The sequence below is a fragment of the Lepidochelys olivacea genome, assembly GCF_965140295.1.
Source record: "Lepidochelys olivacea isolate rLepOli2 genome assembly, chromosome: 10".
In the NCBI taxonomy this organism is placed as follows: Eukaryota; Metazoa; Chordata; order Testudines; family Cheloniidae; genus Lepidochelys; species Lepidochelys olivacea.
In genome coordinates, this window is record NC_140420.1 from 71,896,180 (window position 1) to 71,915,747 (window position 19,568).

The 19,568-nt window shown below is 45.3% G+C and overlaps 1 protein-coding gene across 1 annotated transcript in view; it reads right to left on the reverse strand.

Annotated features, from left to right (window-relative positions):
- AGBL1 (AGBL carboxypeptidase 1) overlaps nucleotides 1-19,568 on the reverse strand; it is a 377,284-nt gene that overhangs the window by 222,997 nt on the left and 134,719 nt on the right. Inside the window, exon 20 of the mRNA XM_084641264.1 lies at nucleotides 15,594-15,774. Coding sequence (XP_084497390.1) covers nucleotides 15,594-15,774 — 181 coding nt within the window. The remainder of the gene's footprint in view (nucleotides 1-15,593; nucleotides 15,775-19,568) is intronic.

Sequence of the window (19,568 nt, forward strand, 5' to 3'; positions counted from 1 at the left end):
ATTTATTATTCTTAGATGCTTCAAGTCTGTATGGTGGCCTTCAGACAGATAAAAGCCATCAGCCCAAATCCCTGCCTTGTGATCTAGGGAGACGTTTACTATCCAAACTATGTTTTTTACTCCTGTTCTTCTGTTGTACTCTGCTTCCCCAGGTAATCCAGGTGGGAAAATCCTATAAACTGTAGTACAATACTTACCCATTTTATAAAATGTCATTGTATTCCCTAGGCAGTTCCTCAGACTGGTTCCAAAAGCTATAGAAAAGTTGTTTATATTTAATACTACAGGTTTTTAGAGTAATTTCTACAGAATGCTATTGGTTTCCTATTATTCCTATTTTATTATTTACATTACCACAGTTGTCAGAGGTCCCGATCAGACTGGGATCTCACTGTGCTAGATGCTGCACAGAGAGGGACATGGTTCCTATTCCAAAAAGCTTACAATCTAGAACTTTGCTATAAGGGCATATCTATTCTGCGCCATATAACAGCAACCATGTCTTTCCTTTTCCCACTCCATTCTGCCTCCCAGCTCAGCCTTGCGCCATATCTTTACAGGAATTCCTTCACTTCTCCCCCTCCCCCCGCCCCCGCTTCCCTCCAGCAAGGCTCAGACCTGCTCTGCAGCATTACAACTGCACTTCCATGTATCTTCCTTCTTGGAGCACTGCTAGTTAAAAACTGCTGCCGTTTACTGCTTTCATATCACCTCAATTATTCCCACACTGATTTGCTTTATTTCATGTTTTAATTCTTGCTGTTTGTTTGGAACACTCAGCTATTCCTTTAAATAAGACTATTTGCTCAAATAGTGGCAGCAAAATTTGCCCGTATAACTATAACAATTGCATATGCAATCATGCTCCCGGTGTGCACTTTGATTTCTAGGTGATCACTTGCATGCTCATTTTTGCACAGCAATTTTGAGCCTATGAGTGTAGCATGTTTCAGATTGGTAGCCATTTTGCAGAAAAGCCTCCCCTACCACAGACAGTGTTTTAGTTTGTGAATCTTCCCCCCCACCCCCGGCTTTTTTTTTACCTTATATAGGGCTCTTTACCCTTCTCCATCACAGCATTTTGCCGGCCTTCAATCTAATCGATCTCCAAAGAGAAAGGAGGACGGAAGAGAGATATGTAATATCTAAAGAACACATAAGTAAAAAAACCAAACCCACAACAGAGCCAACCCTTTGCAGAATTCACTACTGCTGAAATCATAGAATCACAGAATATCATGGTTGGAAGGGACCTCAGGAGGGCATCTAGTCCAACCCCCTGCTCAAAGCAGGACCAATCCCCAACTAAATCATCCCAGCCAGGGCTTTGTCAAGCCTGACCTTGAAAACCTCTAAGGAAGGAGATTCCACCACCTCCCTAGGTAACTCATTCCAGTGCTTCACCACCCTCTTAGTGAAAAAGTTTTTTCTAACATCTAACCTAAACCCTCCCCCACTGCAACTTGAGACCATTACTCCTCGTTCTGTCATCTGCTACCACTGAGAACAGTCTAGATCCATCCTCTTTGGAACTCCCTTTCAGGTAGTTGAAAGCAGCAATCAAATCCCCCCACATTCTTCTCTTCTGCAGACTAAACAATCCCAGTTCCCTCAGCCTCTCCTCATAAGTCATGTGCTCTAGCCCCCTAATCATTTTTGTTGCCCTCCGCTGGACTCTTTCCAATTTTTCCACATCCTTCTTGTAGTGTGGGGCCCAAAACTGGACACAGTACTCCGGATGAGGCCTCACCAGTGTCGAATAGAGGGGAATAATCAAGTCCCTCCATCTGCTGGCAATGCCCCTATTTATACAGCCCAAAGTGCCATTGGCCTTCTTGGCAACAACGGCACACTGTTGACTCATATCCAGCTTCTCATCCACTGTAACCCGTAGGTCCTTTTCTATAGAACTGCTGCCAAGCCATTCGGTCCATAGTCTGTAGCAGTGCATGGAATTCTTCCGTCCTAAGTGCAGGACTCTGCACTTGTCTTGTTGAACCTCATCAGATTTCTTTTGGCCCAATTCTCTAATTTGTCTAGGTCCCCCTGTATCCTATCCCTACCCTCCAGCAGATCTACCACTCATCCTAGTTTAGTGTCATCTGCAAACTTGCTGAGGGTGCAGTCCACGCCATCCTCCAGATCATTAATGAAGATATTGAACAAAACCGGCCCCAGGACCGACCCTTGGGGCACTCCGCTTGATACCAGCTGCCAACTAGACATGGAGCCATTGACCACTACCCATTGAGCCCGACAATCTAGCCAGCTTCCTATCCACTTTATAGTCCATTCATCCAGCCCACACTTCTTTAACTTGCTGGCAAGAATACTGTGGGAGGCCGTATCAAAAGCTTTGCTAAAGTCAAGGAATAACACGTCCACTGCTTTTCCCTCATCCACAGAGCCAGTTATCTCATCATAGAAGGCAATTAGATTAGTCAGGCATAACTTGCCCTTGGTGAATCCATGCTGACTGTTCCTGATCACTTTTCTCTCCTCTAAGTGCTTCAGAATTGATTCTTTGAGGACCTGCTCCACGATTTTTCCAGGAACTGAGGTGAGGCTGACTAGCCTGTAGTTCCCTGGATCCTCCTTCCAGGGCCGGCACAGGCACCAGCAAACCAAGCCAGTGCCTGGGGTGGCAAATGTAAAGGGGCGGCAGGACGTCGGGCTCTGGGGCGACAATTCCGCGGTGGGGACGTGACTCTTCTTCGGTCGCCGGCAGCAGTTTGGCAGCCGCACCATTACTCCGCCTCCCCATTCTGTGGCAAGTTTTTTTGTTTTGTTTTTTTGCTGCTTGGGGCGGCAAAAACGCTGAAGCTGGCCCCGCTTCCTTCTACCCTTTTTTAAAGATGGGTGCTACACTAGCCTTTTTCCAGTCTTCTGGGACTTCCCCCCATAGCCATCAGTTTTCAAAGATAATGGCCAATATCTCTGCAATCACATCTGCCAACTCCTTTAGCACCCTCAGGTGCAGCGCATCCGGCCCCATGGACTTGTGCTCGTCCAGCTTTTCTAAATAGTCCCGAACCACTTCTTTCTCCACAGAGGGCTGGTCACTTCCTCCCCATGCTGTGCTGCCCAGTGCAGCAGTCTGGGAGCTGACCTTCTTCGTGAAGACACAGGCAAAAAAAGCATTGAGTACATTAGCTTTTTCCACATCCTCTGTCACTAGGTTGCCTCCCTCATTCAATAAGGGGCCCACGCTTTCCTTGGCTTTCTTCTTGTTGCTAACGTACCTGAGGAAACCCTTCTTGTTCCTCTTAACATCTCTTGCTAGCTGCAACTCCAGGTGTGATTTGGCCTTCTTGATTTCACTCCTGCATGCCTGAGCAATATTTTTATACTCTTCCCTGGTCATTTGTCCAATCTTCCACTTCTTGTAAGCTTCTTTTTTGTGTTTAAGATCAGCAAGGACTTCACTGTTAAGCCAACCTGGTCATCTGCCATATTTACTATTCTTTCTACACATCGGGATTGTTTGTTCCTGTAACCTCAATAAGGATTCTTTAAAATACAGCCAACTCTCCTGGACTCCTTTCCCCCTCATGTTATTCTCCCAGGGGATCCTGCCCATCAGTTCCCTGAGGGAGTCAAAGTCTGTTTTTCTGAAGGTCAGGGTCCGTAATCTGCTGCTCTCCTTTCTTCCTTGTGTCAGGATCCTGAACTCGACCATCTCGTGGTCACTGCTTCCCAGGTTCCCATCCACTTTTGCTTCCCCTACTAATTCTTCTCGGTTTGTGAGCAGCAGGTCAAGAAGAGCTCTGCCCCTAGTTGGTTCCTCCAGCACCTGCACCAGGAAATTGTCCCCTAAACTTTCCAAAAACTTCCTGGATTGTCTGTGCACTGCTGTATTGCTCTCCCAGCAGATATCAGGGTGATTGAAGTCTCCCATGAGAACCAGGGCCTGTGATCTAGTAACTTCCATTAGTTGCCAGAAGAAAGTCTCATCCACCTCATCCCCTTGGTCTGGTAGTCTATAGCAGACTCCCACCACGACATCACCCTTGTTGCTCACACTTTGAAACTTAATCCAGAGACTCTCAGGTTTTTCTGCAGTATCATACCGGAGCTCTGAGCAGTCATACTGCTCTCTTACATACAATGCAACTTCCCCACCTTTTCTTCCCTGCCCATCCTTCCTGAACAGTTTATATCCATCCATGACAGTACTCCAGTCATGTGAGTTATCCCACCAAGTCTCTGTTATTCCATCATAATTCCTTGACTGTGCCAGGACTTCCAGTTCTCCCTGCTTGTTTCCCAGGCTTCTTGCATTTGTGTATAGGCACTTGAGATAACTTACTGTTTGTCCTGCTTTCTCAGTATGAGACAGGAGCCCTCCCCTCTTGCACTCTCCTGCTCGTGCTTCCTCCTGGTATCCACTTCCCTGCTTTGGTCTCCTTTCCCTGGTGAACTTAGTTTAAAGCCCTCCTCACTAGGTTAGCCAGCCTGCTTGTGAAGATGCTCGTCCCCTCTCTTCATTAGGTGGAGCCCATCTCAAACGAAGCGCTCATCCAGCTCTGGACTGGGATAACTACAGGCCAATCACTCTCCTCTCTCTCTCTCTTTGTTTTTTTTTTTTTTTTACAGTGTACATGTAAATCCCAGTGCATATATTACAACAAATTATGTGTTTTAATGCTTAAAAGGAATTGAATGGTCCTATAAAACTGGAAATGTCACAGTGAACCCTAGGGATGCCTGAGTTTCGAAGTGATAGAAATATTGCTTAGTTTATGACACAAGTAATACAGTAAGATGTATTAAGAAAGACAATAACCTTACATTCCCTTGCAATTTCAGATTTCTGGGTAGCATGGACATTGTAGTCAAGTCATGGACATTGTTCATCACAGCTATTAAAGTGAAGTTTTTGCAGTTTCATTTTGTGGACTTTCTTTCTCCTGTCTAATGAATAAACGATTCCAACTCCAGAACTGTGGCTAGGCACTGGCATGGACTTTGACAGGAGACCTGGAATGGTGATGGGTGACCAATAGCTGCCAGTCATCTCATGAGCTATTCTCCAAGAGAACCTAACAGGCTAGGATCTGAAGGATACAAGCTATTTGCCTCAGTGTCTGAGAAGATCTGCCACACTCAGACAAATGAACTACAATGCACAGACCAGTGTCGATGACTCTGATGAAATGCAGTGATTCATCTAGGGACAGATGGGTTGAGGCCCATGGATAGCCCCAAGCAGTCACAAGAGAGTGAGAAAGGAAACATGATATTTTGTATACAATGCTTCGATTTTCAGTGTCATTTGCCTCCGATGGATCTTTCATTCTGGCCGTCTGGGTGGCTATTTGATCATTCTAATGAAGATATAGGAGTTGGGGAAGGTTTTTTCTCATCCTTAGATGAGGTGGGCTGGGTGGGCAATATTTAAATGTCAGATCGGGGCAACAAATACACTGATCCATCATGGCTGACGGGACACAGTGATATGCAAATGTGGCTGCATTAGCACTGTAGACTAGAACTGGATGGAGTAAAATTAGAACTACTAGCAAAGAAATTCTGGCCTCAAAGATCATCTAGTATGTACAGTGACTTGTGCCGCTGCACTGAAGCCTAGCAGACTAGTAATTGATTAAGCTACTCTACTGTGCAATGATTTGGACCACAACAGCAACATACAAAACATGGCTGAGATACAATGAACTAGATATACAAACGGCCATGACAGAGCTTTATGACCTACAGAGGCCGACCTTAATATCCAAAAGGGGTTATCTGGCCTGAGCGGCCAGTTGTGGTGATTTCTACTGGCCTATCATGCCCTAGATTCCCTGAACTCCAATTCACTGGTGCCAGTTATTGTTGCTGTTTGTTACTGATACAGCGCTATCGATGTGCATAGTGCTTTACAGATACACACAGCTAGCTAGGGTCTTACTTCCTGCCCCAAATAGTGAACAGCCTAACCTGGGGGGATACAAAGCAAACAGTTCAAGGCACAATCAGGAAAAGGGCAGCAGACAGTCATAGCTGATCATTGATGGGAGGCCTGAAGAAAGAAGCAAGATAGGAATGAGGTGCTTTGAGAGAGGACAGCATGACAAAATGTTCAAAGTTGGAAGGGGAGAAGTGGACACAAGAAGTGGTGAGGAGGGACGAATGGACAGGGTCTGAGTAAGGATCCATGATGCAGGCAGAGCTGAGAGGCAGGACTGGAGGTGGAGATTGAAAAGGTGAGGGTGGAGAGTTTCAACATGATGGATCTAGCTATACCAGTCAACCCCCAGATATACCAGTCAACCCCCCAGAAAAGATCAGTGTGATCAACTACAGTGTCATAGACTAATGTGTAGATTCGCAACGAGAGGCCCGTTTCTTGCCTCTTTGCCAAGCATACTGAGTGCTACGTGAATAATAAATATTACACATCATGAGATTCCAATAACTGTAACAAACACAAGGTATAATCAAACCAAAAATAACATAATTCCAGAGTCCGAGGCCAGAAGGGACCATTGCGATGATCTAAGCTGACCTTCTGTATAGCACCGTCCATAGAACTTCTCCAAAATAATTCCTAGAGCAGATCGTTTAGAAAAACATCCAATCCTGATTTAAAATGATCAGCAATGGAGAAACCACCATGACCCTTGGTAAATTGATCCAATGGTTAATTACCCTCACTGTCAAAAATGTACACCCTACTTCCTGTCGGATTTTGTCTAGCTTTAACTTTCAGCCATTGGATTGTGTTATAGTTTTCTCTGCTAGATTGAAGAGCCCATTATTAAATATGTGTTCCCCCATGTAGATACTTACAGACTGTAATTAAGTCACCCCTTAATCGTCTCTTTGTTAAGCTAAATAGCCCGAATTCTTTGAGTGTATCACTATAAGGCATGTTTTCTAATCCTCTAATCATTCTCATGGCTCTTCTCTGAACCTTCACCAATTTGTCAACATAGTTCCTGAACTGTGGACCTGAGAACCAGACACGGTATTCCAACAGTGGTCACACCAATGCCAAATACAGAAGTAAAATAACCTCTTTACACTGTAATAATAGATAAATAATAACAGTAATGATATTTTTCAATTTACTCTTTAGAACTACAAAGTTACAACTGCATGCACCAGTCTCTTGGCTCCCAGAACTGCCTTCCAAGAAGCGTGGAAGCCAGATTGTAAATTACTGTCAGTCAGGAGTATGAGCACTGAAGTACAGCAAAATACTCCCTTCTGAGATCATGGAACACAGCCCAAACTTCTTTCTTCACCTCATCATACTGATGTTAACCTGAAGGTACTTCCCATTTTACAAGTTAATACCATATCTTAGGCTAAACAAACTCCAAGCATTTAGTAGTCCCGAATACTGTTATTACTGAGCTTATTGAAGTCAATGTCCGCACTATTTACCAAGTACTTCGCAGCTTCAGAGAGCTTTACAAACATTGTGACAGCCTTGGCTTTAAGCCAGTGCAAGTCTATTGAAACAAGGAGAAGAGGCATGTGCTCGCATCAGGTCTTAATTTGGCCCATTAACAAATTAGTCCTCACTACCTTTTATGCGGTACAGTAAGTATAGTCATCACCACTGTACAGATGGGGAAACTGAGGCAGAGAGGTTTAGTGATCTCTCCAAGAGCAGAGAAAGAGGGTCAGTTTCAGAATAGGCATTAGAACACAAGTGTTCCTGGCTTTCAGTCCCATGAGCTCCTGGAAAAAAATCCCCCAAATCCTGGAAGTTCACAACATTAGAAAAGAAAAGGAAGAATGGCCAAGTCCCCAAAACCTCAGTGACTCAGGCACCCAGCTTAAAGGAAACAAAAGCACCAGGCAATAAAACCAACTGCTGATGTGACTGGTGCAGATACATAGACAAGCTACTGTTTAAAGACACAGGCACACAAATACATTAGGTGAGGGTATGTTACAACAGCAACAACGACTGGCTGCTGATTAGTCACAACCCCCAACGATAGAGTATCACCAGAGTGGCAGATAACATCCCACGGAAATTACATTTTTTAAAAACCATGCTGCAATCACTCCCCTGGCAGCCCCTTCCTTCATCTCCCCTCTTGGCTTTTTATTTATTGTAATTACTTTCGTAATAATATTTGTTTCCGTGTTATTATATAGATTACTGTTCACAACAACCACAACAACAAAAATAATAGCCGGGAAGAGTTATGTTGCTTATTTATCTCCTTGGCCATTGATGGGTTGCCAGGAAAGGGAAGAAGGGTGCTTGGGGGAGGGAGGCATCAGGAAAAGCAGTAAATAGAGAGGAAAGCATATTCCTGAGAACCAAAGATGTATGGGAGCACATTGACGGAGGAGGAAACACTGGTAATAAGCAAATAAAGCTAATAATTCAAGAGGCAAGGCGGTGCCAGCAGATAAAGAACAGAATAAATAACACTTTGCTGAAAGTGCAGATAGAAGGCAGTATCATGGCTCTAGTATCTTCGGCCCAAAGCCATTGGCTGCAAAGGGAGGATTACTTGGGGGAGGGGAGTGCTGTGGGTGGACTGTGACCTCAGCACAGTGCAAAGGGATAGGTTTAAAATGTGATGCTTCCCATGGCTTGCTGCCTATCGTGCCAAACAAACAGGCCTCTACCAGTGATCTAACAGGGAATTCCTCCTAGCTGTCAATAGCAGTAACAGAGTCCATTTCACTCCACAGGAGCCAGGCATTCCACAGGAGATCAGCAAGCTGCCCCCAAATCCCTACTTCACAAGGGGAGCTGGCATTGGCTGGTTCATACAGTCATCCAAAATGGGTGGGAACAGCATGGAAGTCTGCCAGGAAATACATTGATTCAGTGCCTCTTCTGCGCAGCCTCCACTGGAGGAGAGCCCATGGAGCTCTAGGTGGTCTTTAAAGCTGCCCTCCCTTGGTAGAACCCCTGGGGAAAGGCAGCGGGGATATCATTACCCATGCCGAATCTCCCCTCCGCAGGGTGACTCTAGCCTATAGAGTTTATATCTGCTTTTCATGCCTCCAACCAAGTCACTGTATCACAGACATTTTCCATGCTGGACACATTCCCCCTAGCAGGGGACAGTGGTGAATATGCACACAACCTAACACATGACTCTTAGTCCTCCAGCAAGTAAGCACATTAATCCATACTCTCAAATACTTAAGCTAGCCTCCTGCTATACCAGCATATCTGTACCATCATCTATACAAGTTCGTCTATGGGAAATTTCTCTCTTGGATCTGATACACCTTGGCTTGCAAAGACATTTAGCACAACTTTTGCTGGCTTAGACAGCAGAAAAACCTTGGCTCGGGATCTACTTCATGAGACAAGAGAAACCCTCTCACTGTACCAATTAATGAAATTGCTCTAAACAGTCCCTTGTGATCTAGCACTACAGAAACCTAGCAGCTCCCCCAACCCATACTCCTCCACACACCCACTGACAATTGTAACATAGATGGACCAACTGCTGGGAGCCTTCAGAGTATATTTGCTCACACAATATTCTTTATGGGAAATAAATTCCTCTTCAATTCCCCTGCCAGGAGAGGAGGCAGTGTGTGCGGGGATAAAGGGAGATGTGCTTCTGCTATCCTTTTCTGAGCACCCTGCTATGAAACCAAGGGGCAGGCTCTGAAAGGAAGGGTAGAAACCCCATCATTTGGGCTATTTAGAGACCCAGAAAATGTGCAGTAGGGAACAGTCTTGCACTGGACCTGTGATGTGACCTAATAGGGTTTTTCCCTCTCTACCTTTCTATGATTATTTAGGATCTCAAACCCTGCCACTTTAGCTTCAGTGAAACAATCAGTGAAGAGTCATAACTCAGCTGGGCTGGAGAAAGCAGCCTGAATAAAATAGGACCCAACCAGTAATGGCACCCCCAGGTAAAGCAGACCTCAACTGAATCTGTAACTATAGGCTGTGAAATGCTAGACCAGCATTTGTGGTTTGGTTTGTTTGGGTTTTTCAAAACCAGAGAAAGGTCAATCTGTGGCTAAAACCTAAAAGAGCAAATCAGGACTCCTGGGCCCTATTCCTACCTCTGCCACTGACTTACTCTGTGACCTGGGAAGAAATCACTTAACTTCTCCATGTCTCAGTTTTGCTACCATTAAAAAGGGAGATACCACTTCCAGGCTCACATAGTTGGGAGGGCTAACTTGTCTGTATAATGCTTTGTTGTTCCTAAAATGGACAATGTCCGCGAAAAACCAAGTGCTCATGTGCTTCTTCAATTCAAGACCTGGAGAGGAGAACATTGGGAAAGAGAGGGGCAGGTGGAAGAGAGCAGAGATGGGTAGTATAAAAGGAGGAAAGGAAAAGAAAGAAGAGGGTGGCAACGTTGGAAATTGGTAGAGGCTGGCCACACACTGGTAATACTTGCCACAACACCTAGGCAGGGCTCTGTGAGTGCAGAGATGGGAAGGGGAAATGAGGAGATAAAACATGCACAAAGAATCCACAGGCTGTTTGGTGTGGGGTATTTTTTTAAACAAGTGCATTTCCCTGAGAGCTCCCACCCATAGCTTGATCTATGATCCTGCAAAGCTGAATCATTTTTAATTTAATGCTTCTGGGAAGTGGGGAGGGAAAAACCCATCAAGCATAGGTACAGTTCGCAAGCACTGGGTATTAGCATTTGGCAGCATTTATTATTGCTGTTTATGGTGATATAAATTAGGTTTACACTGATATAATTAATAACCCTAAATTTAGGTATAATAAATAGCAATATTTATTCAGAACTGCAGTGTCTGGAGAAGCCCAACAAGAACACAAAATACTGACTACTTTGTGAGTGTGAGTGTGTGAAGGTTGTGAGTGAGCAAGAAAGTGCATGTGTGTAAGGGTAGCAGGTGTGTGCAAATGTACATGAGAGCTAGGAGAGGCACTGATAAGGAACGTCTAATACTTTACTTAACAGATATAGCAAAATTAATCAGATCTGTCATTTGATTGGCTACATGCCTGGCTGCTGTTCTCTGGGAAAGGGTATAGGACCAGTGCATTCAGTCAAACACAACAACAGTCACACAGTGATGCTCACAATTCCTTTTTGGGTTTGAACAAAGCCAAGTTCAGCTGTGATGACTGTTGATGAGCTAGGTTTTTATATGAAAAGCACCCCCCACCCCACACACACACACACACTTCATTTACAGTCCGTTCCAGAGCTGTGATTCCTTCCATTGCTGAAAGATGGGGACAGATTGTAAAAGCACTGAAAGAAATGAAGAGCTGGGGAGATCGGAGAGGGAGGAGAGATGCTTACCATCTCGGCCGTGTGCTGCTGGAGTGTAATCACATTACTGCACTCGTGTCTGCGTTAGAGGAATATTTGCCGCATGTAACTTTCAGATCACATTAACCAAAGCAAACAGCGAGGCCCTGCTTGTCTTGTTACTGCATGAGGCTTCTGGAGCGTGATCGTGCAGTGCCCTGCTGGGATGAGAGTGCTCTTCCGTTGGGCTGGGTACGGCGGGGAGCCACAAGGGTGACAGGGCTGCTAGCAGGAGCCCTTTGTAAATGCCCCGCACTGGCATCCATCTCCAGGACTGATGATGAAGTATTATGCATGCTCGGGGACCAAGGGAAGATGGGGGGAGGAGGAGCTTCAAAGCACTGCCAACAAAGAAAAATTAATCCTCTCTTAAATAAGGAAAGATGCTGAGATAGGGGGACTAGAGCAGCATTAATCCACGGCACAAAGTGGTGGGGGGGGAGAGGGAGAGATTGATAGAAGTCTGTGCTTCCGAAGGGGAGAGATTTGCAACCACTCTGCTCATTAAAAAGCCACAGCCAGGCAGGGATGCTCAAGGTAATCATCTCAATCAAACTGCCCTGGCTGGCTCATCTAAGAGCCTTCCAAAGAGGAAAGGAGGGCATTAATTCCTCCTGACCCTTTGGGCGTGGGGCTGGGAGGGGAGGCAATGAGATGGTGAGGGGGTGGAATCCTGGCCCAGGAGAGGCAAGGAGTAGAGTATCAGGCTGCCACACATGTATACATGACGCCATGACTCAGAACTCTGTGACCATGGAGAATAATGGAGGCTCAGGCCTCGGATTGGAGAGCCCAGTACAGACTAGTGCTTAGATACCACAGACATTATTGTACTATCTGCAGAGCACCCACAACGGCAGGAAAGCAGAGGAATGAAGGGAACAGTGGGGAGCCATGGCAAAAGAAACGGACAAGTTGAGGGAGATGTGGGACCCAGCAGCAGTTAGACTGGGGCAGGGATCATCTTTGTGTTCTGTGTTTGTACAGTGCCTAGCACAATGAGGTCCAGATCCATAATCAGGGCTCCTAGGTACTACAAATAATAATACTAATTTAGTATTTAGGTGCATTCATGTGCTGCTAAATCCTGCCTAACAGGCATGTGATCCTCTGGAGAGGGCACTGGACTGGGAGTCAGGAGGCTTGGGTTCTAATCCCACCTTTGCCACTAACCTGTGTGACCCTGGGCAAGTCACTTTGCTGCTGTGCCTTTGTTTCTCCTTTTACACTTTTCCTGCCTTGTCTATTTAAAATATGAGCAGTTTGGGGCAGATACCACTTTTGACTATATGCATGTGCAAGGCTTAACACCATTGGGCCCTGAACTCAGGCATGACTGTAATACAGATTAATAACAATCCCAGTACATGGCTCTTTTGACTGGTTTATGGCTCCCAAGTGGAGGCTGACACAGAAGTATCTCACTGGTGTGAAAACTAGAGATTTTGAGATCATTCACCTCTCCAGCTATTATTTCTGATGGAATTGTGAGAAAGGAGCGAGCCTAGAGGGGGGATATCTCACTGGAGCAGAGGGGGCAGAGAAGGGGGAAGCCATGTTAAGACACAGGTGAGATGTCTTCCTGCCCCCTGTGTAATACATTGGAAGCTTCACAAGCAGGTGGATGGATAGAGTTAGGCACTTATCTATCAACTTCCACCTGAATATCTCGAAGTATGTTACACACTTTAATTAATTAAGCCTCACAACATAATTATAAAGGGTGTCACCAGGAATTGGAGGATGAAATTAAGAGATGGGAAGAATATACACTGAGTATCAGAAACCCTTCCTGTGTGCCAGGTTGTGGAATAGTCAATGTAGTATTTGAAATTAGACCATGTAAAAACACTCGTAAATGTACAATGGGCACCAATCCTACATTTGCAGGGAGATGGACAAGATATATGTCTTTTCCATCTCTAACATCTATGATTACCCCCGTTTTACTGCTGGGAAAACAGAGGCACAAAAAGGCAAACTGAGGGCTTGCCTAGATGAATGGTTAGTGCGCAGCAAGCTGGGTGTAGATCTACAGCACACTAGCCTGCCATGCACTAACTGGACATGTGGACCCTACTACCGCACACTAGAAGTTCCCCGCTGTGCACGTGCACTTATCTACCCCCATTCCAGAGTAGAGGAGATCAAAGCACAGTAGGGAACCTCTCGCACGTGGCAGGCTAGTGTGCCATAGATTTGCACCCCAACTTGCCATGCATTAACTTGTCATCTAGACAAGCCTTAACTTGCCCAGGGCCATGCAGTCAATGGAAGAGCCAGGAATTGAACCAGGATCTCCTGGTTCATCTCTCGAGCAAGAGGTGCTCCCATCGCCAAAGTCAGGTTTGAGCTCCTCTGCACCAGGTAAGGCAGAGTTCCTCCTGGGTGACATGAGCTCAGGAAGTAGCACTTCATTGAGTGCCATGCAGAGCTCTATCCTCCCTGTTGAGGTCCCACCCTTAAAGAGTCACCTCCTGAATGCTTGAAAAAGAAAGGTCAGACATTCCCTCCGTTCCTCCATCTGCTGGAGACTTTAAGTGCAGTGAAGTGGGGGGGTGGGACGACAGAAAAACCCATCCACCTTCAATTTGCCTTTGCTGCCTGGAAGGATTAGGGCATTTGGTGCCTGCAGAGACCTAGAACACTCAGGGGTTATGTCTTATTCCATCAAATGGAGCTGCCAAGCTGCTGTTGTGCCGGCTTCCTTAGAGGTGATATATCATGAATGACATGATGGTTCGTAGCATTGTGACAGGCTGGGGAATATCAAAGCAACCTCTAGCACCTTTCCAAAGCTTTTGCACCAACTCAAAATGAATTGATTTGGGAAGTTTGATAAAGTTATGTTCAGTTTCTTTCATTGTTTTTCATTTTTTGCTACTACCTCTGCACTCGTGGGTCCCATCCAGCCTGTATCAAAATCAGAAGGGTCCACATGCCACAAGGAAGGGTGTTCCCAGAAGATCCCAACACAGTTTTACACACTAAAGAAGTCTGAAGGAGCAGCCATACTTTTGAGACCAATTTCCCAGACTTTTGAGATTAGCCTATTATAAGAAACTGTGGCCACACACATGCATGAACCATGGTCACCAGTGAGGATCAAAAACTTAACACCTTCAGCACCAAAAATGGAAGCCCCTACTCCTGACCAAAAGGAGTAACTCCTCTAGGTGTAATCAGCAGGTTGTTATAATCACTGAGGCCTGTCACCAGGGGGAAACATGATCACCCTAAAAGAAGACAGTGACTATATTATAGTGCCACTACCAAATACCCATCACAAGTGGGCAAACTCCATGTTCAGAAGCATTTGGGGTTTCCCCAAATATCACACAAGCCCATCTCCTCTAGCCAAGTTCTAAAATAGGGTCTCTCTCCAACTCACTGGCTACCTTGTATTTCAGGTTTCTACATCAGAAACAGGATAGTGATTTCTTCAATTCAGTCAAGAAAGTGAGGGAGTGAGTGACTGTGCGTGCATGTGTTGGGGTGGAAAAGAAGGGAGCATGCAAAGAAGACTCCAAGTGTATGTCTGCCCAGTAAAAGCCATGTACAACTACCTTACCTGAGCTCCCTTGAATCCAGCTAGCAGGGGTAATAGTAACGAAGACAATGAGCACGGGCGCTGCAGCACAGGTAATACAAGCCCAGCAGAGACCCAGGGTACGTACTCAGCTCACTATCCACTCTGAAGTCCTCCCGGCACGGTCTTCACTTCTATTGTTACCCAGGGGGCTAGCTCAGGTAGGCGAGCCCACGCACAGCTTTTGCTGTGCAGACATCCCCCAAGAGCATTCAGAGCAGATCAGCATTCCCTAGGCCCAAGAGGACCAAAAATCCATCAAGAAATGTGAGTGGGGAGATGACGGGAGCATCACTGGCTGTAAGTATTTAAATGAAAACACAAAGGTAAAACAGATCCATAATCCTCTTCCCCCTTCTCAGGCAATGCAAAACATTAATTAAAGCAAGTTATTCCCAAGCATTGCTATCTTGCAGCTGATGTCTGCACTGAATGATTTAGTGGGGGCAGATGGATTTCTGTTTAGCCAGCTAGAACCAAGTTAGGCCATGAGGTTGTGGTACAGCTCTGTCCTGGCAGCTGAGAGCTATTATTGCTACTCACAGTTGTGAAATCAGACACCAAACAAGTGGCTTTCGTGTGGCTGTATGTGACTAACACAGAATGCCAGGATCCACAGGAAGGATGTTCTCCTGACCAAGGGCTCCCAAGATAAGGCTTGCTGCCCAAACCGAGGTAAAGTTTCCCAAATAGGTCCAGGAAAGGTTTCTCAGACAGCCCCAGGGTAAACAAAGGTTGTCACAACTCACTTGCCATTAATGACTCCATCTGGATTGAGCATGGGGATGATTTTGAAAATGAAACATTTCCTCAGGAGCTCAGCAATGGGGTCACCGCTCACTAGGAACTCCACAGTCCCCTTCATTACCCAGCTGGCATTGCTCTCCCCAGGGTGAACACGGGCCATGAGCACCACATAGGGACGATTGCCTATAAAACAGAAAATAAAACTTTGTTTTGTATTTGATCTTTGTGGGTGGCATTTTGCCTTTTAATCCCTGGAGAGAATGATATGACAGTGAGCCAACAGAGAGGCAACGCTCCTTTGGTTTTGACATTTCCTAATTCTAAAGGCCATATTTTCAAACTGGCTTCCAAATTTGCACCCATGATTTTGCACATGGACCCCCACCATCCCGGACTTTGCCTGCATAGATAACTGTATGCACAGCTATAGGGTTTTCTGCCTGAAACTGCAGCTTCAGATTTCAAGGCCATTTATGAAAGTTTGACCCTGTAAATTAATGACAAATTGCGCTGATGCTTAAAGGTGACAGGACAGGATTCCATTTGCTAAGTCCCAACTTCACCTTGTGTGTTTCTCCTTGAGCAGCTGATAACATTCTAAGCCCCTAAGCATCTACCTGTCCTTAGGATTTTGCCTGAGATGCAAGATCTTGGGAAACTTCCTAAGCCCTCCAAACTGTCAGACCTTTTGGTATTAGCACTGCTGGGGGAATCAAACCCACTGGTGTTACAACTGTGCAGGTGACTTTGCACAAAATAAAGGAAGAATAGAGATATAGGTTTTATCTAGGCAGGCTGCAAAGAGGACAGTGTCTGAGGTCAACCATCACTACATACTCACTTAAAGTAAGAGAGACATTATTTCCCTGATTTAAGTAAACATAGGTGGTGCAACTAGTGACACGTATAGTTACTATTGCCTGACACTTTCAATTATAAGACACTGTTTTCAGTTGCTTACAACTTTGCCAAACTATTTGCTGGGGTTGAAATTTTCAGTGCCAGGTGTCTGCTTAAAGAGGAATTATTTTGGGAAATTTCAGCTAAAAATGTTGTTTTGCCCATGTTAAAAAAAATTTTACAACTATTGCATTGAGAAACTCTAACACCTTCATGCTTTAGTGAAGGGAGCTGAAACTTGACAGGAGTTGGAGGGAGTCATTGTGATATCAGGGATGTGTCTTGCTGTTCCTGTGAAAAAATGTCTAAACTTGGCCAAGTAATAAGCCTCTGAAAAATCTCAGTTTGCACATTCCATCTTCACTAAGCATGCTCCATGGAGAGAGGGAGGGACAAGGTCTGGGAATGGGGATGATCGGTGTTGGGATGGAGGGAGAAGAGCACAGGAGGGGGGATGTGGGCAGGAACTGGGGACAAAAGTGAAAGAAGAATTATTTTGCTTAAAAATGATACTGTTGTGAGTATTCACAATGTTGAGCATGACTTTGTGTATTTTGGTTTTGTGCAAACCAGCATTTGTTAGTGTCACACCAATGCCAAGATGATTTTGTCCAGCTCTATCAGATCATTTCTGAAATATGGAACATATTCTTTTGCTGTACCTATATTGCTCAAGGGGACCTGGATTGACAAGCCTTTAGGGCAGGACCAAGCAGAACCTGTGGCCCTGCAAAAGGCATCAGCTACTCTTTACAATATTATTGCTTATTCAGTAAATAAATACTGAATTAACAAATGATAAAATTTTGCCCTCCTATAGCGCCTCCTGAGGATCCCAACGTCACCACTTTACAAACATTCACGTCTTAATCCTCATAATGTCCATGTTCAAATAATTAGGTAAAGTAAAGAGAGGTTTAGTAACTTGCCTGACAAAACAGGACTGTGGAAGAGATGGAAACAGAATTCAGATTTCTCATTTCCTACTCATTTGTATCAAACCATAGACCATGTTTCTTCTTGACAACTGCATATGTAGTTCTTTAGTTATTCCTCATTGTAAGTGTCTGGGCTACAGACTCAGATCTAGAGTTAATTTCCCTCTTTCTTTCTCCCTCGTTCCTCCCAAGCCCCCTCTCCTCCTGCCAACAAGTAAGCAAGTATAATACAATGTAAGCTGTACCTCTGATCTGAGAACTCACACAGAGCTGCTGTATCATGAGTCCAGTAAAGCAACGCGAACTAGAGCTCAGTTTCCTGATAGCCTTATATTAGTTCCGTATTGTTCACATACTATGACTTCCTGTGGGTTACACTGATCAAAATACAGAAAATGCCTTGAGCATTTAAAAACTGCAAGAAAAGATCACCCTGGCCTTTGCAAAGCCACTAGCAGCATCTTGCCAGTCTCAGAGGGTGAGGCTCCTGTTCTGTTACGGCCTCTGCGCCGTCTGTCTGTAGCACTTTAAAGTAGCAACAAGCAAAAACTTCTGCCTTTGCAAAGACATCAGCTGCATTTTCCCATTTCCAGACATTTTCTTCTCTCCCCCATCACCATGATTTAGTGCTGTTTTTCAGTCTCACTGCTGAGTTAAACTTATGGGACTGTGCAGTTGTAGCGGGGAATGGGGCTCCTGAGAACTCTGAATGGACAACAGCTGTAAACAGCACAAAGCAAAATAAAACGTGTTCTCTTTTGCAGCTTTAACAACTCTTATCTCTTCTCTGCATGGGAGTAAGTGCAGCATGTTAATTGAGAGGTCTCGTTCCAGCATATGTATTTCTGCCCTCGGCCAAAAGAAAACCCGAGAGCAGGGTGAGCATGCCATCCACAAAAGCCCAGGAAAGCTTTGCCATAATTTTGCCAGTGATGTAAGAGGCTGGAGCATGACCAGAACTTATTTCCAGAAACCCAGTGGAGGTTATTTGGGTTTTTTTCACTTGCCTGGGTTCTGCACCCTCTGAGGACTCCTGCAAGGTGCAGAGTGACCGCATCCGTCACTGAAGACATTGGGTTGTTGACGGAATTCAGCACTTTGCAAGATTGGGCCCATGGGTTCGAGCAAATTCACGGGGGGGGGGGGGGTGTTCTTCTCCTGGCTTCACACATGGATGCTATTGAAATTTATCAGGTAACAGTAGATATATGGTATGGCTGGGGTGGAACACATGACCTTTGGCTCCAATTAGAGAGGCCTCTGGTATATCAACTGAAGCCTTCTTTTAAAAACATGCAGGAACTACAGAGTAAGTTCCTTACCCGTGAGCAGCTCTGACTTTCCATCCACAGGAGTGTGGCAATACAGGCGCATGCCAGCCAGCGCACTGCATGCTACCGGAGACCTTGTTAGCACATGCTCCCTCCCTACAAGCAGTCACTGATAAATCCCATGCTGGATTGCTGTGCATCCCTGGATCACACCCTGCAGGAAGACTAATGATGCAGTAAATAGAACAAATTGCTGATGACACAGCCATAAAATTCCCTTCCACTGAAATATCCCAGAAACATAGATTTAGTTCTGTGGTAAGCAGGGGCCTAGGAGTGAGCTGATCTTGTACTTTAAGCCACTCAGCCACCTATCTGCATTACTATTGCTTTAGTAAAGGTGATGAATGTTATTGCTCATGAAAGTTCTGGACAATGGCTCTGGCCAGTCATGCTAAGCATAGACAAGCCCAGTGCGAGTTTCTTGGACACAAATCAGCGGATGCAGCTCAGTCCTGACCTCCAACTCCCCCTGCTATTGCAGTACTGGCTCCAGACAGGGTTCTGCTGAAGCACCACATTCCTGACTCAATTCACCCCTTGCTATGCCACTGCTGGGCCTCACACACAGCAAGGCCAGTGAACTTGACACCTGTCCTGCCTCCCTATCTGCTGTTCCAGACTGGAGTGTCTCCTAATTGTCAGTGGTGCCCAGTTGCACGTGGTTTCATGACATGTACAGTCACTCGGGATCTCTTTCTCACATGGGTCCTTCAAGGCTAAAATTTGAGACCAGATATAAAAAGTATTAGACCAGTTCTTAGACAGAATCCTTGCTGAATTCTGGGGATGCTGCCAGAAAGCTCGG